The 24,686-nt window shown below is 42.2% G+C and overlaps 1 protein-coding gene across 4 annotated transcripts in view; it reads right to left on the bottom strand.

Annotated features, from left to right (window-relative positions):
* SPEN (spen family transcriptional repressor) overlaps positions 1-24,686 on the bottom strand; it is a 71,069-nt gene that overhangs the window by 16,353 nt on the left and 30,030 nt on the right. For 2 of the 4 annotated variants that reach the window (XM_056333761.1, XM_056333762.1), the window contains exons 4-9: positions 7,541-7,701; positions 6,119-6,319; positions 5,094-5,245; positions 2,652-2,777; positions 1,958-2,071; positions 652-765 (exon numbers count right to left, since the gene is read on the bottom strand). In XM_056333761.1, the coding sequence (XP_056189736.1) occupies positions 652-765; positions 1,958-2,071; positions 2,652-2,777; positions 5,094-5,245; positions 6,119-6,319; positions 7,541-7,701 (868 nt within the window). The remainder of the gene's footprint in view (positions 1-651; positions 766-1,957; positions 2,072-2,651; positions 2,778-5,093; positions 5,246-6,118; positions 6,320-7,540; positions 7,702-24,686) is intronic. The other 2 variants (XM_056333763.1, XM_056333764.1) reach the window with 1 other exon arrangement.

Raw genomic sequence — 24,686 nt, 5'->3', positions numbered from 1 at the left:
CACATTCACCCAAATCCAAGACATCCCTGCAAATGTTAAGTGTTGCTCCTGGAAAAAGTGCTTTCTATCTATTTTTTTAAGCAGTGTGTTTAATTATTATTCTTTAAAATCAGTTACAAGGAAGGAGCTGCCATCACAAGAGCAAACTGCATGCCTGGGTTGCTGTACCCCACAACTATGGTGTGCAAGCCACTGCAAATCACCTTGGCCAGGTCAAGAGCCTGGACATCAGCAGGGAGCAGCTGAAACGCAGCGATGTGTTATCCTGGAGGAACTCACACCCTCAGATTTCACTTTTCTAACATGAAAACACACAAAAGTTTGCCTTGGATTTGGGTAAATGAGGTAGTAACACGGACACCAACACTCAGGAGCTTAGAGAGACAAGTTCAGTGAAACAAATGGCAGAATACTGGAAAAGGCTTTATAAGTAACAGTTCAAGATACCCTAACATCTTGATAAGCCGAGTATAAAAAAAAATATTTAAGCCTTTGATGTGGGGGACATACAGTCCCGCTAAGTATTCCTTTTGTCTGGCAGTCTGCAAATGCCAGCATTTAAGGGGTAAGGCCTAAATACAATTTGTTTCTCTCTTTTTTTTTTCCCCTGTTTGTTATTTTTTGTTTTGTTTTGGAGGTCATTCTGCACACCTTAATTTTATTCCCACCGATTTTCCTCCCCTTGGTCTCTTTTACAGCTGCTTGTGCATATTCAATCTCATTGTAGAGAACCAGGGCCATGCCTTTTAAGCGGTCAAACACCACCTGTAAAAAACAAAAAAACAAAACAAAAACCAAATAAGAGCCTCATCCACAGGACTTAATGTCAGTCCCAACAAAATCCTAAGTCATAAGGATACCAGTAAGGAAATAATTTTTAGCAAGGTAAATTTCCAGGCTTTTCTGATGAGGCATATTGTAATGAAGAGACAATAAAAGGACGCGGGACTGCTTTGAATTGTGGATATTGTGGCTTGAGGTATATTATGCCTTTATTTTGTTTTTCTGTATTTTACTTTTATTTTTTTTCTTTGGTGACAGTTTTGCAGTGTCTCTTTGTTTACTTTTCATTTTTTGAAAAATTTCCAATGTGTTTTAGGGGGGAAAAAAGGTAAAGGGAACATTTAATCCCAAAATGGAAACAGCTTTTGTTATCACAGTCTGCAGTACCACTCGTCAGTTGCTGAACGCCCAATTTCCAAGTATTAGCTTCCTTTAGCAACATAAATTTATTATTCAAGCAACAACAGCTACAATAAAGAATGTCAAAGCTGCAACACAAATCCACAAAAATCCTTTAAGGAGGCAAGACCCTGATCCTGCAAAGATTTACACATATTGCTTAACTTCAAGCACATCAATGTCCAACAGAAATACACAGGACAACTCACATGCTTAAGTTTAAGCACACGCATAAATCACCAGCACCGACCCACAGCGGGGCAGGTAATGCACTCCCACTGTGTGATACAGGTATGTTGCAACACCACTGACTTTCTCTCTTCTTTCATGTACTCGTCAGTGCGACTATCCTAACTGCTTTTAAAAAGTCATTTTTTGGTCTGATGAAAAAAATATAGTTATGTCTAATTATGTAATCAGCATGCATGAGAGTAACTACGTAATTAAGACTGCTGTTCCTCCAATGTTACTGAAATTTTGTTGGGGAGAGACTGTACTGCACAAGAGCGACAAATGGTTTACAATACTCATTATCTCGGCTCATTCAAAGTATTTTTTGTTTTGTTTTGTTTTCAAAACACCAGAAGCGACTGCTCTACGTATCGGATCAACAGGATGCAAGGCTACAGAGCCCTCTCAGCCAAATCACACCCCAGAGAGAATTAATTTCTCTACCTGAGCTATAAAGCCCTGGACAGTCGGGGTTGAAAGGACAGGATGGGAAGAAAGGAAGACAGTAACAACTTCAAACCACACGCCAAAGCCTCCCACCTACCTTTACCACAGGCCCGTATCGGCAGAAATGTCGAGTTAAATACTGATCCGTAACGTTTGTAGAAAGACCATCTAACCACACGCAGTTTGTAGGCATGCTCTTTCCAAAACCCAGCTGAACACAAAAGGGCAAAACTTCCATCAGTACAATTCACAAGTGTTACACTAACTGAATAGAGCATGCCTAATTAAAAGGGTTATTTGAAAAAAGCTAGTCATTTGTACAGATTTTCTAAAATTAGCATCCTGCACAGGTGCAAGCAAGAGAAAAATCAAATAGCAATTAATGAAAATAATTCTGCATGCTTAAACAAATACAGTGTTTGACAACATTTGGTTCTTCTACAATTTGAATGCATCTGAAAAGTGACAGGTTGACAGCTCTAGGGACTGACAGCCTCTGTTTATCATCAGTACCGGTACAGCTTCAGAACACAGCCTTGCCAGATGCGGACCTTCAAGGCCAGGGGATGTCAGCCTCCAGGCCTATTCAATCCTGGGGTTCCTTACTGTGACAGCCAACAAAATGCTGATTAATCCCAGTTATGGTGGTGGTTGAAAGCGTCATGCTCTAATCTGACCTATGCATTAAAAAACAGCTTACTTCCATAAACTATGCTGGTGCAAAATATCCTGTGATGCTCTAAATGAAAGTAACAAGGAGAAGGATACAGTCCACAGGAGGATTTCTTTACCTTGAGCCGGTTATTTCCAAGATATTCCCCATCCATTTTCTTAATTGCTTTACACACACTTGCAATATCACAGTACTGCAGGAATGCATACTGAGGAACACCGTTCACTTTCTTAATGTCGATATCCTGGGGAAAACCACAAAATAACAATCGACAGTCAGCAACAGGCCAAAAAAAGCATTCAACAGTGTCATAATTACATCTAAGTGGACTTTTTTTTTAAGACACACATGGCACAGCAAACACTCTTTAGTTAGTATTTTCTTCAGAGAGAGGATTTGAACAATATTAGACAGTTAACTTCACTGTTCTGCTGTATCTCATTCAAAACCAAATCCTTACTGATGCAGGGAAAGCTCTTCATAATGCCAATTTAAAATTCAACCCCGCAGAAGTTAAGCCTGACCTGATCAATGAACAGTATCTTTAGTTTCTTAGTATTATGTCAAGAAGAGAGAACTCAGAATCAGAGAAATACAGATTCATTTTCGTTCGCAAAGGCTCAAGAGGAAACAACCTGCTCCAATCCTCATTTCTGAGCCAAGAGGCAAGCAGGGTTTCTTTTCCAAATAAACATGATCCATCCTGTTCCTAGAGACAGAAAGTGAGGCTGGACTCACCTCTTGAACTTGGCACTGACATGGCACCATAAGGCAAAAAAGATCCTCAACTTCTACTGCTGCTGGTATTTGATCCCAAGCCACCACAGACCGATTCAAAGTAAGTGCAGTCACGAGACAGCTAAGTCTAATAAAGGCCGATTTTAATCGATTTTAAAAACCCAGCAAGCTTGGAGTTGATATTTAGTTAACATTCAAGCTCAGCACTAGCACTGGCAAATGTACGAAAAGCCTCTGAACAAACTCATGATTATGATTCATTCTGAGCTGAAAATAGAAGGTGGAGTGTTTCGTTTTATTTGTTTAAATAGCACAAGCTTCCTTTGTGAGCTACATGCCAATGCCAGCACACGCATTTAAGCACAAACGTTCCAACATCCAGGACAGACTAATTTCATGGTTAATAAATTTAGGGACAAGGCAGCAGTTTGATACGGTCTCACCCAAGAGCTCTTTATCTGGGAAAACAGAAGTAAACACGGAGATTTACACAACTATTAGACTTCTATAGCCCTGGCCTAATGATTTAAGTGGAATACTAATAGAGGACTACATTTCCAGTGTCTGAAGTAGCACAATTGCAACTGTGGCAAATTATACTTGACCACTCACTCTGGGCAAGCAATTCCTTCTGACAGGCAAATAAAATATCATTATTTGCTCATTACCCATCAGAAAGGTTATAAAGCTGGTCCCTGCTGCACCTGAGCTTGCAAGTTTTCACGGAAACTGTGCAAGGCAGCACTGCTGCCAAATTATGACCCATTAATAATGTTGACAGGACAGCACTATTTCACAGAAAAGCCAATTTATAAGACAGTGCACTACTACGGATAAGCATCTTTATCAGGACAACTCTGCTGGTTTAACATTAGAAAAGGGTTTAAGCTGCAGACACTGTGTGAATTCATAAATCCGTGTTGATGTCATGGATACAGTGGAGGCTGGATGCACAAGAAGTGCCAGACATCATAAAATGTAGATTTTATATTTTTCTACATCACATAAAGAAGCCTCCCCTTCTTTTTTGGGGGAAGTACATACGGGGTCCCTTATATGTGTGACTGATACCTCAATGGTTACAAAAATGTGTCAGAGCAGAATGAATAAGGAACAGCATGTTCCCAAGCAGCCACAGCTACCAGTGAGTACATAAACTACCAGTGCTGAAGTCCAGATCCAATTAATTAAACTGACTGTGGATAGTTTACTTTTCTGTAAAATGTCTCTTAAATGCAACATCGATATGACTTGATAGAAAGTGGGATGAGGAGAGGAGAGGGGAGTGACTGCTGCTCTATCTCGTTCAGATACGCCTGCTCAGCTGAAAACCCAAATCCCACATGTGTCATCACTAATCCATCTGCTCTGCGCCTCTTCTGCCCTATTGTCAGGGCACAGACTGTGATAGCTGATAGCTACTTCCACACGCAGCAGCTAAACCCTTTGTTTCACAAATCAACAGGAAACTTAGACTTTCATCGAGTTGTACTGATTCATCATGAAAATAACACCAGGCACATTTACATCTCAACTATCTAGTTAGGCTTTTCTGCCAACGCTCCGAGCTCACAGAAGACATTTCTTGTAAACGCTCCTAAGACTTGTTTCTACTGCTAAGTTATTCCCTCAACACACGTGTGCAAAGATTTCATGCAAAGAAAAGCTTTCAGGTATATTCCAGCAAGATGGATGACTCAGATTATTATAAGAAGACTGAATTATCTGTCATCGACACTATGATTACTGCAGCTTGCAGCACTTTACGGGTCTATACAGAAAGAGGCAATGACACCCTACATAGCACAGAGAATTCACATACCACTATTCCACCGAAGCGCTGAAAGATGTTGCGAAGGTCATGGTAGGTGGTTGTTTTCTCCAGGTTGCCAATGAAGAGAGTTCTTGTGGCTTTTGGGTGAAACTCATCTATCCTTTCATCCAAAGGACGAAATTCATTCTCACTTTCTGTTTCTAGAAGCAAAAGAGAGGAAGAAACTCGTAATGGACGGAGGTGTTTTTCACCAAGTTCAGTTCACATTGGTTGGTTTGTTCAAGTCTACTTCCTGATGAGAAGATATGATCTGAACAAGAGCAACCAATGTCTTTGACAAAAATACACAGTACTACACTTGTGAATTGTTATTTATGCGCAATGTTGAGATCTCTGCATCACACCACTGGGTGACTGCAGAGGAATTTGAGCATCCTCAGGTGAAAGATAGCTGTATTCTCCAACCACTTCTCTATAGAAATTTACTCTTTGAAGAACTATTAATGCTCAGATGCCTGAATTCAAATAAGGCTTCATGGTACTTGGGGAACAGCACACGGAAGAAGTTTGTTTTCAGAAATCAATTTTTAAACAAGCAGTTGAAGTACAGACTGAAAGCTTAACCACGTGCTCAATGCTATAGTGTTCACTGGTCAGTCATTCAGGCTATGCTGCCTTAGCCTCAAAAATGCAGCCATCGTTAGCTGTTTTAATTAAAAGCAGAGAAAACAAGCTGTGAGGACTCAGTGCTATGCTTATACCACCCACTGGCTTCTGCTCCACTGAGACATGGAAGATGAAATTGTTTCTTCCAGCAGCCGGCAGATCCCACCGTCTGAGAGGATGGCAGGTTTCCTTCTCTGAGGTTAAAGACTGAACTCTCTCCCTGTTTGACCTAAGAACATCCACTCTCCTTTCTCTGGAATTTATTCTGATATCTCCCCCAGGTTCTTTAAAATATGTTTCTGCAGAAAGGCAGTTTTAACATCTCGTATTTCTATGCTGCCTCTTTACAACAGCCCGTGAATGTGCCCAGAGCAGTCAGGTGCCCTGTGCAGAGACATGGACCTTACCTGGTCCTATCCAGGCTGTGACTTCAATCTGCATGCCAAAGAAAAGTTTTCCTTTTGAGGCATTTAGTGCTTTTTCTTGGTCCTCCTGCTGTCGGAAGAACACCAGTCCATACCGTTCCTCAGAAGCCCCATGAATCTGCACTGACGTCACCTTTCCGTACTTCTTGAATTCGTGGAACAGTCCATCTTTAAGGCTTGTGTCTAAAGAAACACATAAACATTAGTATCATAAAAATGTATTTTTTACCAACGTAGTAGCACCATAAGAGACATGAAGAAATCTAATCTTTGTTCCGAATTGTGCCTTCACCCCGTTTAATCTGAATCTCAGTGTTCACAGAAGTGCCTTTTTAACTGAGGGTGTTAGTTTTGCCAATGTCAAAAGCTTCTGGCTGATCTTTCTCTTTGCCTTGATTTTTAAACCCAAGAAACCACACACATAAGGCTTGCTTTACATCACTAAAGCTGTCAGTGTATAGTTATTACTTCTAAGAGACATCCAATTCAACATGAAGAAGAAATAAACAGTGTTACTTCATTAATAATCCCACACAGATACTACGTAGAGCCGTTTCCCGAAGCTGGGATGAGGCACTGGAATAGAGATCAGTTATACAGCACTCGGTTCTGTCAATTCAGAAAGACAACTAGGCAGATTCATCAGATTTTGCAAAATCTGACTCACAATCACATAATCTGCCCGGGAGTTATGTGGAGTTATTTCCCTCAGCGTCGCGTCACTTCAAGGAGTGTTACAGAAATAAAATCTACAAAAAGAACATTGTGAGGTACCCTGCTCACAAAGTTCATACATATTATTTTCATTCAGCCAGTACTTTGTATCCATGGATTGTGTTACAACTGTTTTACAAATGATCCCATGCTGCTTTTTTCTGGGGGATCCCTCCTGCATTCAGCACAGGGAACAGGGTGTGATCATGTGCACTCCTCACCAAGTGGTTTCTTGCATTATTTACCATGCAATATCCAATACCATTACAAATATGCTTATGGGTGTTTTACAGCACTCGATGCTGCAACAGAAAACCCTGAAGTTTTTCTATTAAAAAATAAAATGAAGCAGGGTGAGAATAAATGGTCCGAATTTTAAGTGAAAAAATTGAGATGCCTCAGGTTTTTCCCTGGGGAAATCCACATTACTGTTCCAAAGCACCAGCTCCAGTAGCTCTAAGCGCTCAAGCCCAGGGACTCAAGCGAGGGACCTGCAGGATTTCTCACAGATGGTCACTAATTAAGCAATTTTCCCACCGCCACACAAGAACCGAGACAGAAGCAGAGCAAATCCTGTCCTCAGAGGCAGCACATGGCTGCTGCATCAAAGACATGATAAAGGTTATTTAACCAGTCCCTCATGCTTCCTATTCCTTTTCTCCCTTATTTTACTTTCCCAAGTGAATTTACCTGTTGAGCGCACTGGAAGATTTTGAACCTTGATCCCAAAACTTTTCCGGGGTTCATCTTTCTCCAGAGATGGAAGCAGCTGGGACGCAGGTGCTGGGACGGCTGTCGACTGAACTGACCGTGCTGGGGACTCATCGCTTGAGCTGCTGCTGGAGTCACTGCTATAAACAGCATGAAGGAAACGACAGATGAGTGCACGAACACGCAAAGCAACTAGAGGACACAGGTATTTTATTTAAAAAGCAAAATGTCACAGTTTTTTGCTGTCTACAGGCCGTCCTCTCTCCTTCGCCTGATGCAGAAAATCCTGTTTCCGTAACACAGCCCAGTTATACACAGGAATTTAGAGTCATTCTACACATATTCTCCTACAAAGCTTTCAGAGAGTGTCAGGGAAACAGAATATGGGTAAAATGTCAGATAGATCCTGTTACGCACCGTGACAATGGTGGAGATTTAATTAAGTGTAACACAATGTTGTGTGGGAAGACTGGAGAAATACAGAGAGGGCACACAGGTCTGCTGAAGCCTAAAAATCCCCCCCAGCACTCTCATGTACAAAACCGAAATATTATCATGCTCTCAGGTGCCACTGTCAATCCAAGAGTCGACCCTAGAGTTCTCCTTACTGCCTCCTACCCACCTTTTACAAAAAGATCTGTACCTTTGATGATATAAAAATCTCGTGCAACAGAAGCATGGCAAGTTTTTTGGTCAACTGCTTCAGAACAACCTGGGCAGATGCATATGAACCAGCGAACGCTATCTGCAGGCTCAGGCTCAACAGCCAACTTCAGGGAATAAAGAATTCAGAGCCAAGAACATCTTTTATAAACAATAATTATGGCAGAACAGGATTTGCATATTAGATCACAGAGGGAGTCAATCTAGTCCACCGACTCTTGACGGTGCAGATCGTTAGATGCTTCGCAGGAGAGTAAGAAACACAGAGAATAATGTTATTAAAGCTTGCCCAGTGGGGACACGTCATCCTTCTTCAGTGGCTGATTTCTTCCCCGAGGCATGAGGGCTTATAACTTCGCTAAAAATAATTTTGTCTGACATAACCCTGGAGACTTGCATTCTCCATTACACGAGCAGCCTTCTAAAAAATTCTGCTGGAATTTTAACTCGGAGGCTGGAGGGGGGGAGATCTGCCACGTACAAAAATAACCGCGTCAGTTTTAAATTTGCTGCTTTCAACTGAATTTTTACGTTCCTCTCCACATCACATCAGAAAACGATAAGCAAGTTTTTCTTATTCTAAATTATTTCATAGGCTTCTTACATACCTTCTTTACATTAAACTGCTTAACTTTTCCCATTCTTTTCTCAGGGAAACCATTTCAGGCTTCTAATAATTTTCATTATTTGATTTTGTGACTTCTACTACACCCTTTTGCGAATGGATTGTTTATATAATGCCAGGGCAGCAGCGACAGAGTCCTTTTTCTTAAAACATTCCAGAAAACTGTTTTTCTTTCTGAATGCCTTGGTGTAATGAGCACTGTGGCACATTACTAAAAGCCCCTGGGCTCTGTCCCCATTATATTTGGAGGCGCAGAAGAGAAGGCAATCTTTGTCCCAAAATGCTTACAATCGAAGGAGGATATAAAAACATGCCAGACCAAAACAAAACAAAAAAGGTCAAAAATGCAGAAGTAGTAATAAACATGAGAACTCTCCTCCCAGTCTCACCCCCTCATTACAACCCTCCCATGCAGTTGACATCGAGCCGCTTCACACATTGGTGCCTTTCCCACACACTCGCCTCCTAACTCCTCCATCCCTGGAGGGGGAAGTTCAGTGTCACTCTGGGACAGCAGATAAAATAAAGCCATGCCAGAAAAGGAGTGAAAATCTCAGTCCTTCCTCCCATCCTCCTCTTCCGAGGCGGCTCTGCTATATGCTGGCCAAGGGGCAGCTGCCCTGCGCCACCCAACCTGTTATCTCAGATACAGCAACATTTCCCCTCCCAATCTACGGTCCCTCGTGCTTCCCAGCTCTGATTTCCTACCACCAAGCTGCCCATTCACAGCCTCATTTTTTCTTCTGAATTTGTAAACCCCCTGCCTTTCTGCCTCACCTGTGTTTGTGCAACCCGTTTTCGTGCCCTATTCATTAATAAACTATTTAATTGCTAGAAGTGAAGCATGCTGCAATTCACTCTTCATCTTTTGCCCACTTACCCGATCCCCTCTGCCTCCTACCTTTCTGCAAACTCTGGCAATGCTGGATCACCTCAAGTCCTCAATAAACTGAAGTTCTTATCTACCGTATTTTGGGAAAAGGAGGACAAACCCAGCCCCACGTGAACAGGCCTTCAGTAGTCTCAGGGGGTTAACATCAGCAATTGCCTGCTACTATGAAATAAATCAGCAAAGAATAGAGAAACTTCTTTTAGTAACAAATATTGTCAGAGAACGTGTGTGGGGAGAATCTGAAAATAATTCCCAAGCTGACAGCAGTACTGCATGGTTTACCATGATCCCCTGGGGAAGGCTAAAGTAAGATTTTAGGGCTGCAGCGAGCCTCTGCCCCGTATGCATTTTTACCTTCCCTTCTCATGTCTCGACGGCTCAGTATTATCATCAACCATGTACTTCCTAAAGCATTTTTAATATTCTACTTTGCTAAGATTGTATCTTTTAAGAGGCAGCATTGAATTTCTATTTAAGTGGTGCTTTAAAATGGGACCAGGCTATTTTTAGGTGGTTTTTTAATGAGGATGTTTAAAATATGAAACATACCGTTAAAATCACAGCATTCCACTGGGGGAAAAAAAGAAAGATAAATCTCTGGGTAACACCGTAAGACATCCAAGCGATGAAACAGCAGTCTAACAGGGTGATAAATTCTACAACAAGAGTTTGAATTCCATGCAACTTGATGAAACAAGGATCATGCTGATAATTTCCACTTCCCCAGGGAGTTTTAGGGATAAGTGTCCCTGAGGAAATCAAGACCTTCAGAGACATTCCAGGAAAAAAATTCATTATTTCCTGACTCTGTTTTTAGACAGGAAAAAAAAATGGTAGCAAGGACAATTCCCCTTTCTTTAGGGAAAGCCTCATCACTTTTCCAATTGAAGAAAAGTGGATATAATAATTCAAAAGTCAGTCAAAGGTTTGGGTTTATGTTCTGTGAATAGGAGAATGATGGAAGAGTTAATTATAGCTGCTGTGTCATCCAGTTATAGCACACAGCAGAATCAAAATAAAGTATCTGACAGTGAATTATGTGTAGTCTCAAGCAGAAAAACAGAACTCTCAACTACCCCAGCTTCAAAAAAAATACAAAACTAAAGCATGTAAGCTGCACAAGGATATATGCCCAAGATACTAAAATGAGAATATGGCTTTTCTTTTCCCTACGAGTAATTTTGAAAATGTTGCCAACTCGCAGAAAATAAGTAACTAAAAATTCTTATAGCAAAAGTTAGTTCATGAGGCTTTTAGAAAAACAACGCAGGGAAATTTTAACATGGGAATATAAAAGACAGGTTAAAACAGCAGGTCTGATAACATCCTTCTTGAAAGTATTTCAAGTAATCAATAGGTCTTGGGGCAGGCCAAAAACAGCGTAAAGAAAATGGCTTTGTAGCTTCATTTTGCGCTTCCCCTAACGGTATTAAACCCACGATGATTTTTTCCAGAAGCAGAGCGTGCTCTGGCACACAGCCTTTTCCCAACACGGGAAAACCTGCTCTTCAACATCCATGTAAACTCAGCGGAGCAGAATGCCAGCACGCAGAAAAACTAATCTCCTGAGCTGTCACAACACACGCGTTGCACAGAGAGGGAGCCTGTGCTGGGAATTTGCTTTTTTAAACATCTCGGGCTTACAGCTTCAGTTGCCTCTTCGGTGGTTCACAGACGTTTTCTGGTGACGTATACTCATTTGCGAAAAACTTAAGCATTTAACCAGGAAGGATTTCAGATGCTCTTTTGTTCAGCTTCTAAAATCAGCTGCACTCCAGCTTTTATCATGGCATCATGGCGATGTAGAATAAAGATTTCTGACTGTACTGTCAGCAAAATCAGATGCAAAACCTGAGCAATATAGAGAAGATCATTCTTACTTTAATGAGGAGGCAGACATGAAATCCTTCTCTTATACATGCACTTCACTACAAGTGTAGTTTACAAGCCCTTTTAAAATATTAATCCGCCTTCCATAATTGCCTACAAGTGTATAAAGATGCGTGTGTTCTTAGTCACAGAATTTATCTACTTTCTATTAATCAAGATAAAAATCTATTCATAATCCAGTCTTTAAGTTTCATCCATATGGCCCGAGCCACAAAGGCTTCACCATCTAAGAACCCTGCAATGGGGTTCAGGCCACAAAAAGAAGCCCCAGATACGCCTGGTTTCAGTATGGTGCAGCTAATTTAGCACACAGAATTTTCCTTTTCTCACTTGTAACTGCAAAGGTGACGTTTCAAATCCTAGTGCACGCACCCTATATAACCAGTCCTCATTTCCACTGAAATATCTCATTTTCAAGTAATTGCATTTTGCAGTTCTAGTAACTAACTACACTCCATTTACGTATGAAAAATGAAAGCACTTGAGTGAAGAATACAAAGTGAGCTGTTCTCTTTGTTCTCCAGCAACAGAGAGATAAAAGAGAGGCTCCAAACCAGTCGATGTAACAGGATACCCGCTGCTTTTCGTCAATGGCAGCCGCGCTGAATCAAGGGATCTCACAACCTGCCCTACCCTTGTGCAATTTTAAAATGTGGGACAATTGTCATTTCTGCGAATTGATTTGAGAACAGTGAGTCAGCGGCAAGGCTGGTGACTACCCTTGTTACAGCGAGCAGGAAACACTGCGGCCTTCGTGGAAAATAAAGCAGAAAGCAGCGTGAACATGCATTCCAGCCACGCACTGCCAAACTTCAGGGTTAAAAAAAAAAAAGGAGGGGCAAAACAAAAACAAGCTCTTGTTGTTGGAGCAAGTTAAAAACCAAGTTACCTAAAATCGGTTTTAACCCCTTTTCATTTTTCAAGGGAGCACATGCCAAATTTCAGCAGGGGAAAAAAGTAAAAATTAAGGGTTTTTTTAACAGCTGCTTTCAAAAAAATGTTTAACCAGAACTGTAAATGATCCAGGATTCCTTTCACAGAAATATGCAGAGCGATTACTTTTTTTCCTGCCAAAATTAACCGAAATCAGGAACTCTGCCTAGATCAGCTATGATTCAATACCCCGTCAAAATAATCTCTAAGTAAAGATTATCTCCTCTAAAGATCTCTTCAGGACAACCTCCTGCAGCACCAGTCCCAGCTGACAGCAGGTTATTCTCATGGCTGATGTCAGCAGCAGATTCCCAAGTCGGGTCAGGAAATCCAAAGTTAATGTACAGTCATCTCCCAACGGAAGCAACAGAAACCCTTTTTTTCTTGTCCTTCCCTTTCCATATACGAGTTAAGCCACCGTAAATGATCTCCATGCAAAAAACCACCAGCTGCAAAAGGCAGCTAGTGACAGTGCTGTATGATCAGCTCTATCCAGAAGACACAAATCCTTGTGATAGTTTATGTCAACAATAGGCTTTGGAAACAAAATGCCAGTTTGATTTCTTGGACATGGGAAAACAGCACCAGAAAACTGGTCAACGTACCCTGAACGCACCAATGTGTTCGGAAAAAAGAATTTTAAAGACCTGATTATTGCCAGCCAACATCCAGCAAAAACTATGATGCTAACTGCTTAGAAACAAAAAACCTTAAAAAATGCATCCTATTCCATTCTAGCTATAGATTAAAGGATCTTTACCCATTAAACACTTTGACTTCTCTTCTCGATGAAAAATGATCTATTGAAGTAATATATGCACAGATCTATTACAGGCTGCTGTTTCTGTCCTACTACTAAATACTACATGCATCTAGAAAGGTATTTAACCAGAATTTCCCTCATTCTCTACACACGCGCAAGTCAAAAAGCACACATCTAATTACATGTACCACAGCAAGAACAGCAAGTAACCCATTCCCACTGCAACAATCCAGATGGCTGTTCCGCCACATTCAAGGAGGAGTAACCATGATGTAAATTCATGAGGTCCGGGCAGAGGGTTAGCATCTCTTTGTCAGAGCAGATTCCAATGCTGACCTAAATATGCAGGTAGTTGTTTTGTACACATGATGTGTCCTGCATTAATACCAGCCCACACCAGCCTATTTGTAAGGAAAAAAAATAGCATTCCCCACATGTGTGAAAATAAATAGGGTGTGGGGGGTGCGTGTGTTTCCTAGTTAAAAGAAGTTGTTGAACCTGAAGTTAAAGATATCAGAAAACCCAGTCAAGCATCTAAAGTTTGTTTGGATGAAGAGATCAAGAGGTAACAAGTTGTTACCATATTTTGCAGACCACAGATGAGCAGCTGAAGGGGCTCAGCCCACACACAGGTACCACAAAGAGCCTGAACCCTGCTCTTCCATTTCATAACAAAGCTTTACATTTTCAGTAAGTATACAAGCAGACTGGCTGCTCAGCGTGAAAAGGTGGAGAAAGCAAGCCAGGGAGCAGAGAGCTACACCTAGTACTTTCTCAGTGTAATTACCCTATGCCCATCACCCCAGCCTCCAGTACCTTTGGAGCTCATAGTGAAAAGCACGCCGGGATGCAATTGCGTGACATTCTTGGCACCCTTTCAAGCCACCAAGAACTTGCCACCCAAGGAACTTTGGTTTGTACATGTCACACACTGAAGTATTTAACAACACACAACTATGATAAAACAATCTACGGGGGGAGGGGATAAATACCTACTGCACAGAAGCAGAAAACAGTCACAAAAAGCACACAACAAGTAAAGTATTTACTGCTCTGAAGAAAGATCATTAAATAATGCAGACAAATGAAATTAAGACATCCTCTTTCCCTTAACTTTTTCTGTCTTACCACACCCAGAAAGGAGACTTAAAGAATCTCCTGCTGGGCTGGAATCCTAAAATTGAAAAAAATGAAATTAAATGATGTTTAAAGGCCATGGGAAAGCAACACAACCATGGTAACTTTCAGCTGGCCAAATAACACAGGCTGCTTGCAGTATTTTTTTCAGTTTTTGACCAGTAAGTTTTTGAGAGACAGTCTCCAGATACTAATTACCATATATCTAACACAAGTCAAGCGACTGGCTTATTAATATCACATTTTAATTTCTATGACAGGCCACACTAATATATTTACTGTAGTCATTTTATCATGGTGACACCTGATCTCTGATGAGAAAAAGCAGGCTGAAATGAATCATGGAAAAGATGAAGACATTGCTCACAAGGACGGAGGACTACTCCCACCCCCACAGCCACTGTTCCCCTCGAGCCCCATGCTCTAGGAGTTTCAGGACAGCCATGGGCTCCTTTTAGTTCTTCCCTGCAACTGAATAATCCATTCCAATTGCTAAAAATCTGTTTGTATTAATCCTGTCTGGCTCATGGAGACTGTGCCCAACTCACAGCCAGCGTTACCAGCTCACTCCTTGACCTATGTCCCTCTCTCCTTACGCTCAAGCTTCGTACAAGCCAAGAATAAAAAAACCTAACCTGGGGAAAAAAAAAAAAAAAAGTCTCTGTTACAAACACATGAGCCTATCTCCATAGCAAACAGTCGACTCAGCAACCGCAATAGCTTACTACTGCTGGGAAGACGCTACTTAAGCCTTCTGCTCCCCGCGCTGGCTGTTAACTCAGCCGTGGATGGGTTTGGTGTTGAACCTGGGAGCAGCTGGAGTTGCCCGCCTGCCCAGTTGCACAGCCTTTCTGAACCATGGATGCTCTCAGGGAACAGTGGGACTGCTCACGCTCACAAATGAAACTCTGGGAAGCCGGAGGAAATGCTTTCTCAGCAAACGGCCACGGTGACGGAGCTCAGTGCTGGGAAAGATTAAAGTCATCGAGGCCTTGAGGGTGAAGTACAAAGCCAGCTCTTTGGTACAGCTTTCCCACAATTAAACTTCCACCGATGCAAAGAGGGAAGAAAGAGGGTGGGTGTGAGAATGTGCAAGCCCAAAGTGTCTCTATTTTTCAACATCACCTTCATCAAGGGAAGCCCTGGCTCAAAAACCAGCCCTTGTGAGAAGTCCCACAGCAGCCACCCCAAATTCCCACCTCCTCTGAGCACACCAGGCTTCAGCCAAATGATTGCAAGTGCCGCTGGGACTTGCTTGCAGAAGAGTTGCTGCTCAAGCTGCCGGCACCGGTAAGCCTGCTATCGTCCAGGCTTTGAGAAGAAAACAGTGAGGCAAAGTTCACTGCTATGGCAGAGGAACGGCTCGTTCAGTCTCGAAGAAAAATTGCTTTTGACCCTTTGGCCAAAATTAGCGTAATACTGTTAAAGTAAACAGTTTTTGCCAGCTATCTGCAGATGATCTAAATTAATATTTTGCAACTATCACCTCAGAGCATATGAAACCTTTTTAAAAAAAAAAAAAAGACAGTTCAAGACTTATGGGAGGTAGGTATGTCTTAACATCCCTGCATTGCAGATGGAAAAACAAGGTAAGAAGAGGCCAAGGGCTTTGCCCAAGGTCATTCAATGAATCACCAAGGGAGCAGGCTGAGGAACTTGATCTCCTGGCTTGCAGGAGGCCAAATCTTTTCAAAATACCAAGAAAGCAACATTTAAAGGCAGTTTCCTAATCAACAACTGCACTGCTGTCAGAAGGGGATTACTATGCATCTTCAAAAAAAAAAAACAAACAACCAAACACCACAAACACACACACACACAAAAACCCACCAAACAAACAGGCAAAACTCTACTCCAAGTACATCTATAAGCCAGCAGAGTGAAATGTCATTTCAAATGGAACCACTATCATGTCCAAGTGCAGGATCACAGAATCATAGCATCATTTAGGTAGGAAAAGACCTTTGAAATCATCAAGTCCAACCATTAACCAAGCACTGCCAAGCCCACCACTAAACCCTGTCATTAAGCTCCACGTCTTTTTTAATTTCATTTAATTTTTAAACACCTCCAGGGATTGCACCACCTCCCTGGGCAGCCTGTTCCAATACTTGACCACTCTTTCAAGTGAAGACATTTTTCCTAATAACTAATTTAAACCTCTCCTGGTGCAACTTGCGGTGCAACAGCTCTCATCTGTCTGCCATCTGGCCTCACACGTGCCCCATCGACTCCACCCTCGGCCGTTCCTTACCTTCTGCTCCCCAGGGGCTGCTCTCCCCGCCTGCGTGGGCGGCAAGCCCTCGACCCTGTGCTCTGCCCTGCCAAAAGGCGGGTGAGATCATCGCCTCCCTCTTCACAGGACTGGTTTTTAGCATTACACAAAATGCCATTTGTTGAAATTCCTAGTGCAGAGCGGTTTTGAGATGGTGCATCCTTTCTTATAAACAAATAGAATTGTTCTTCGGATGGGAGTTGTGATGAAAGGCACGCCAAGATACACAGCTGATAAACAATGCCTCTTAAGTAAAACTGGGAACATGAAAGCTTAATATAGAAATTCCATTTATGGCAGATAGTGCTGTGGAAGTTTAGAACTTCTAAAAATGGGCAGCATTGTCCAAAGAGTGAAATCTGGAAAAAAACAGAGTGACCTTAGCTCTCCATCAGAAGTACATTTATTAAGGGTGGTTTTCAAACAGAATTTCTATTGCCTTACATCTTCTACAGCCTTTTAAAGAAATGCCAAAGAGACGAAGGGAAGAATAATTTTGGAGGCTTTTTTTTTAATACTCTTATTTAGACCAACTACAGCAACTGGAAGATGCACATGAGCACTCCGTAAAACCGGAACGGTAGCTGTTATTCTCACGCAAAGGATGACTTAAAATGGAAGGCCTGGGAGGAAGGAAGAAAAAAAAAAAAGTAATTTCTGTGATCTCAGGCAGCATATATTATAAAAGAGAAGACATTTGATGAGTTGTATGCTAAGGATTAATTTGCCATTTAAAAATGCAGAGAACAGATGGAACTCTTGGCTAGGACTATATTTGGGAATTACTTCATTTTCTGCCCACATGCAAGTAAAAATAAAACTAAAAGTAGAACTTTTTGTGAAAATTCACATGGGTAGCAAACACAAGTCACAAAAATAAAATAAAAGAGACAATCTTTGTATGAAACAGGTAAAGCGCCACAGTCTCATGAATGTACGTCATGTTGGTGGGGAAAGCGGGTCTTTACATTTCTCAAGTAACCATATACAGAAATACTAGCCTCAGAAATTAAAAAAAAAAAAAAAAAAAAAACAAAACAAAACAAAACAAAAACAAAACCCAAAACCAAAAAAAAACCCCAAACAACAAATAAAAAAAAGTAAAACACAACAAACCAGTATCATATGAGAGAGCAGTCTCGAGTTTATCTCAACTTCTGATAAAGCGCCCTATTTTGTAATTTCACTTCAGCAGTATTTGTTACAATTTAGAGATTAAACCTCTCCATGGTCCGAAGTCATGACTCCCCTTCCCAAAAGCCTGGGACAGTCTATCAGACTAACCAGGGACCGTAAAACAAGGATGAGGACTTAAGGTATCTGTGGGTAAAATGCAAAAATACGGAACAATGCAAAAGAAAAATGCCTTACATCCTCACAACTCCCTGGATCTACAGCCTTTACGTCTCTGGTCTCCATACCCCATGGCAGCAGCAGCATAGTTACCAGGGCTGGGAAAGGAGGAGCAGCGTGTAGCAATTCAGCTGGTACACTGGAGATTACAGGACAGAAGAAAAGTCCTCTGAGGAATTCCCACACGCAAAGCCTACGTGTTCCACCTGCGTGCTTCCCCTTACGGGACTTAGAGCTTACGGAGAGCAGACTTTAAAACCTCCAAACCATAGCAGCACAGCAAGGCATAGTCTGTAAGCCACACGTACAGTATTAATTAAGCATCTTCCTTTTTCACATGTGATTTCTAAACGTTACAGGGAAAATGCATATTAAAAAGCAAAACCAACATAAACTCCTTCTGAAATAACTGTTAGATAGCATCTATTTGTTTCTCCTCTAACAACACAACAAGCCATTCCTCACTTCCCTCCGCCTCAAAACAAACAAACAGAAAACTTACAAGCCAGTATTTACCCAGCAAAGCCCCAACCAGCACAGGACGTCTCCAGTGTATTCCCGGACTCTGAAACTGGGATAAATACAGCTCCCAACAGGTTTAGAAAGGGAAGAGGAATAGAAAATTTGTACAAACCCAATAGCTTCCTTTCTGTGACTATTCATCCTTCATAATCCAGACAACAGGACATACCAGGCAGTAAACAAACATTGAAGGGAGGGACTAACTTCAAAGCAACTGTGTAAATCTTACATAATTTGAGGGTTTGAGATCTTGCAGCAACCTCTTACCAAACGAGGTGTCAGATGATACAAGGAGGTCAAACCTGTAGCAGCCGGAATAAGTAGGGCACTCTGCGTCTCTCAATCAGCCCAGCCCGGCACCATTTGTTCGTGGGGACCCAGCGCTCTTCATTCTTGGGAATTCACTTTCAGGAGAACAGTGCCTTTCTTTCACACACTAAGGTGCTAGAAAAGCTTTCTACTCTCAAACAGACGTAAGATGATAAAATACGTGAATGTCTTTACTGCCAGGATCTGCTGGAGATGGGTCTTAATTACTCTCCTGATTTCTAAAGGCTTTGATGACGTTTTCCTACTTTTACCCTGGTATAAAAACAATGAATATTTCCAGGTATCTGTGGAGAATACAAGGCAACTGTGGAAGAAAGGAGAAGACAGCCCTGAAAACCACTTCCCTCTCTTCAAAAGGATTCTCCAAAAGGTACTCTTGCTGCCATCCTAGGTTCCTAAGTGTCTTCTAGTCAAAATCATCACTGTGAGCTAAATAAAGCAACTGTATGCTGAACTCCAGATGTTTTTCAGAGAAGTATTTGAACAGCTCCATGTTTCACTTCCCAAACAGGAACAAGAACTTGTGGTTGGAAGGAGATGGGGTGTTTGTTTCTGAAACCCAGCAAGTATCGGGAAATCAAAGAACAGGTCCTCTACCTTTGTTACAGGAGTTTTGCGAGAAGGAGGGATTCGCAGAGAGGTCTTGTTTCTTAATGCCACACATACTAAACGGGCTATTTTTGTTCTTGTATGAAGCACTTAAATAGTAATGCAGCGTTTTCATGGGGTTTATTACTGTGGCATCTACACAGCACACGCCTCCCTCTTCCTCCTTGCAGAAACTCAGTTTTTGCTTCCCCTAAAGATTTTTTTAAAATTAGAACTGCGTTACAAATTGTTTCTCCTCCACACAACATCGAAGCTCTCACTTCTCTCCGAGTCTGTGATTTTCCACTCATAAACGTGCTGCATTCTCCTCTCCCAGCAGCGTTACCAGCTGACCCTAATGATCTGGAGAGAGATACCTAATCACCCACTAAGAAGCTTTCACGCTTAAAACCTTGATGCCATCATTAGTGGTTTCGGCACCGGCGACTTCACGGACAGACTACACTTGATGCTTGGACGTTAAGGGCAAACCTAAGTGCAGTGGTTACGCAGTTAATTTGACAGGCAAAGTCTGAGGGACGATACCCTTTTTCTTCCTTCCCAGTAAGGTTTATTTACCATTAACTCACATCCCTGTCATCTCAGTTGAAGCACAGCACATTCTACCTTTAAGGTTCATGCCCCAGTCTCAGAAATACACCTGGAAGAGAGCTGTTCTCCCAGCCCTTAGGTTTTAAGGGGTAGGTTATCCTCCTGAAGACGTTACAGTGCCCCCACCCACACCTCTGCCAGAGCCACAAACATCCTCTTTGGGAAAAAACCCAAACTGCTGTATTTGCAACCTTTAAGGTGCGAAGGGACGCCCTGGCTACGCTTTAATGGAAACACATATGACTGAATGGAGGTGGTGGATGGATTTTTCTTTTTATCATCATAATGACTAGCACTTTTTCAGGAAGTGCTCAACACAGCTTTCCTCTTCTGATATTCACCCTTCCATGTGAATATTCACTAGAAATTATTAAACTGCCCATTATTCCCAAGGACTTTACAACAGGAATCCTCTCCCCCACCTTTTGGTGCCTGTAATGTATGTGTCTCCATCTGAGCTGTCTAGACTCCACCATCAGTGCAGACAAGCAGGCACTTCTAAACTACAATCCCTCTAATCTATTTTAGTGATGAATCACATCCGAGTTGCATTTCTCCCAAAGGAAGGGGAATCTGGACCATTCACACAGAGGGAGGCACCCAGCACAGCCTATCACGCTACATAGTTTCCCTGTTTTGTTTGGCTTTTTCGGGGTTTGATTTCCCTTCACTCTTTCGGCGTGCAGCAGGGAAGAGAACAGGAGGCAGATTTCTTCCTGCCTTCAGGATCCCTCAGACTAAGCCTGACTTCTGAGAAGTAACACGGGCAGCTTCAACTTCCCTGACCTCAGCTAATTCTTTCCTTCCCTCAGCCTACTCAAGATGATTAAGCAAAATCCTTGGAAGGAAATCAAAGCTTTAAAAACGCAATTAGAAGTGACCATTTTGTTAACACACACACACAACCCCAAAGTCAAACCCAATGCACCAACAGCACCAGACCTTCCTCAGGCTACAGCATGCCTGCAGGGGAAAAAAAAAACCAACCAATTTTTAGCAGCTCCCACAGGCTTAAACAACCCAATGCGAAACTCAGGAGGACATCATCTCCCCCAATGCTGGCGGGAACGATGCCTTCCATATGGGGCTCTGGTTTTCCCCACTGTTCCTAAAAAAGGAGGTTAGGAAGGCATGAAATTGCCAAACCTCGCACCAGATACTGGCTCCTGCAGACCTGCAGCTGTCCACAGGTGACTTAGAAATGTTATTTTTAAACACAGCAGGTCTTCCTCTCCCAGCAGATAAGGCAAGTTCACACAAAGGCCTGGATTCAGCTGCCTCATATTTGCTAACAAAGACTGATCTAATTGCAAGAAGTCTTTACAGCATTAAATCTTTAACAGAATGCAAAATATTAATGTCATTTGAGATGATCAAAATAGTTACTGCAATAAAACAGATGTCTTTTTCTAGGACCCCTCTCCATTTGCATCCACCAACACCATGTGTTTTTAAGACTCCATTCCTGAAATTAATTTGGAAAAAGACAGAAATCTTTCTCTGTAGAGACAAAGAAACCAAATGCACTTTGAAAAAGCAGCAGTTAAGCTTCTGGGCCTTGCTATGGAAACAAAGACAAACCAGATTTAGATAAACACCTATTCCTGGAAATTTAGGTAGAGGCTTAATTGTTGTGTCATTTAGAGCCAGCAATTACCAATATTGGTTATTAGGAGTGCTGTGGGGGTTGGGGGAGTGTATTAATTGCAGCAAAATGTCCACTCTTTTTTTGGGCAGCTCATGCTAAGAAAACTATGTATAAATAAAAAAGTCGATTAATTTGATGTTTTAAAGGATTTTATTTTATATTCATATAAAAGATGGGGGGTGAGTTCTTCCAGAGGGCTACACCAACGTTGAAATTTCTACATCGTTTCGCAACCATGTCCTACCTGCTTCATATCATGGCAGTGGTAGTGCTAAGATGAGAGGGCAGGCTCCAAATTCGACCCTTTTTGGGGTCTTTTTGGGGCTCATTCCTCCGGCGGGGAAACCGGTGCTAACTTCTAAAGCCGGCAGAGCGCTGGGCGCTGAAAGAAGGTTTCAAAAATAAAAAGTGATTTAAAACTCAGGGCTGAAACGGAGAGCCGGGTTCTCTCCCTCAGTCAGACCTTGCTTTTTTCCACTGCCGTCTCGCTGCGTAACCGCGGCGCTTTCCTGCGCTGTGTGAGAGAAAAAAAATCACCCAAGAGCGAAAGCCGCTCCGGCAAGGAGCTGGTTGGGTTTCGGTTGTTTGTTGTTTTTTGGGTTTTTTTACAGAAAAAAAAAAAGAAAAAAAAAAGTTTTTTTTGTAGAAAGCGGAGGTATTTTTAACTGCCGGGTCTGCGGGGCGGCGCGGCCCCGCCCCGGGGGCGGCGCGGCGGCGGGCCTGGCCGGCTCCCGCCGGTTCAGACCGGTTCTCGGGCACAAACAAGCCGCCCCCCCGCCCGCTGAGGCGGCGGCGGGCCCGGGACTGCGCACACACACACACCCCCACCCCACCCCCCCGCAGGCACCCGGTGAGGCGGCCCCGCATCTCCCGGCAGCGCCGCCATTATTACAGCACCGGGCCGGGCTCACGCCGCCAGCAGCGGCTGCGAGGGGACCTAAAGCGGCGGGTTTTCAGGGCGAGATAAAAATCTGTTATGCAACGCGCATTTTTAATAGATGACTCCGGAGTGTACGGGTGAGGTAATGCGAGCTGGCGCCCTCCCCCCGCCGCTCTGTCAGCAGCTCGGGCGGGAGAGCGCGGTTCGCCTCCCGCCGGCCTGAGGTGACGGATGGGCTGTCGCTGGTTCCCGGCCCAAGGGGACCGAGACACCATTTGCTCGCCAGCTGCGAGGAGATCTCAGATTAATTTTTTAATTTCTTTTTCCCCACAGGAGGATCTATTTATGTGTAAACATGCGTGTGCATGCATGTACAGGTAGTCTCTATCGGCCGGTTTCGAGAAGGGAGGGAAGGTATAAAGGTTTGCTTTCTGTATTTTAATCTCTTCAACACAAAAATATCTCCTCTCTCTTCAAAGCTATCTGAAGTTTTTCTGCCTGTGCTCAGTTTCAAGAAACCTGATACACTCCCAAGGGTTAAAATAAACCCCAACCTGTTTTAAGAGGATGGTCTAGGTTATATTTAGATGAGAAGCATTGCAGGCTGACATGAACAGAAACACAAGAAAGAACAAAGTGAAAATGCTCGACCATCAGTAACAAAAACCTGAGAGTACCTCAGTTGTTTTTTTTTAATTTTCCCTTCCCTAATTCACATTTCCCTGTACAGAGAGAACATCAAAGCAGCATGTGGCTTTATGTGAACAAAAGGTAAAGATTTGGTGTTTCACCTGACTCATAAGGATTTACTGTTGCTTTTGTGGTAACTGAAAAGGAGGCTTCCTATTATACGTATTTATTTTTTTTTAAATAAATCTTAGCCTAATTCTTTTTCCCATACAGGCTCCTGCTCAAATCCTGTCATCCTGCTATAAGAGATCAAAAATATGCAGGTAATCTCAACAGTCCCAAATTTATGCAGAATTACCAGCAAAGACCATCTCGCAGATTCTTAAATGAAGACAAGCTACATTTAACCTCATTCCTCCTGATTTTTCAGCTGTCCCCAGCAGAGGCATCTCTCAACCCACTCAAAACCCCTAAATCCTATTCTAAGTCAGTGATTCATCACTTGCTGGCAGACAAACTAAGCGAGAAAGAGGAGACGAAGACAATGGTAGGGGAAAGGTCTGCATTATGTAATGAAACTAAATTCACTTTTTTCTACTTTCACTTCAGTCGTTTGAACAGGCTAAGAAAGTCCCCAACAAAATATGCAGGAGCCTCCATGGGAGGTTTCAGGAAGCCTGTTTTTCCCATGATTAAAATTCTCTTGGCAGTATTTTTTTTCAGTGTATTTCACTATTAAGACACATAAAACAACACATACATATTCCTTTCCAACTGTATTTCACTGCTCCAGTAAGAATTTCATCACAGAAATCTAAAATTAAAAAACAATCTCTAATTACTTTATGAAAGCCTTGCCCACTTGTCACTAGAACTTTAAGTAGAGCTACCACAATTCCAAAAAAAATTATTTTCAAACATCTATACATGCAACTTCTTACCACTGCCTTATTTCAGCTGTACTGGAATGACTATGCTCTCCTAGATCGTGGTGAAAATACTCACTGCATCTAAACTGAAGTTGCTTTTTTCATTTCAAAGCAAGATCTATTTTACATTATGAGATAGGAAATTACTCATCTAACAAGTAAATCCTCCAGCATCCTCAACACCAGACAACTGAATAAGCACTCAAAAAATAAAGAAGGTGGCAAAAGGAAATCTCAGGTTACTTATCTGTAAATTTACACACACACACACCTGTGTTCGCACTTTCACATTCTGGACATCACCTATAGGAAATCAAATGCTTCTGCCAGAATTTTGATAAGTTTAAATCCTGTCTCAACAAGGTACTTAGCTGGGCATGTGGCATTTAAGAGCCAAACGTCCCACTGCTCAGCACCATGTGTTCAGTACATCACTGCAGCAAAGCATTAAAAAT

Source organism: Falco biarmicus, chromosome 3 (assembly GCF_023638135.1).
Source record: "Falco biarmicus isolate bFalBia1 chromosome 3, bFalBia1.pri, whole genome shotgun sequence".
NCBI lineage: Eukaryota > Metazoa > Chordata > Aves > Falconiformes > Falconidae > Falco > Falco biarmicus.
Note: the sequence above shows the minus strand (reverse complement) of the source record. Positions and strands in the feature narration are given on the sequence as shown.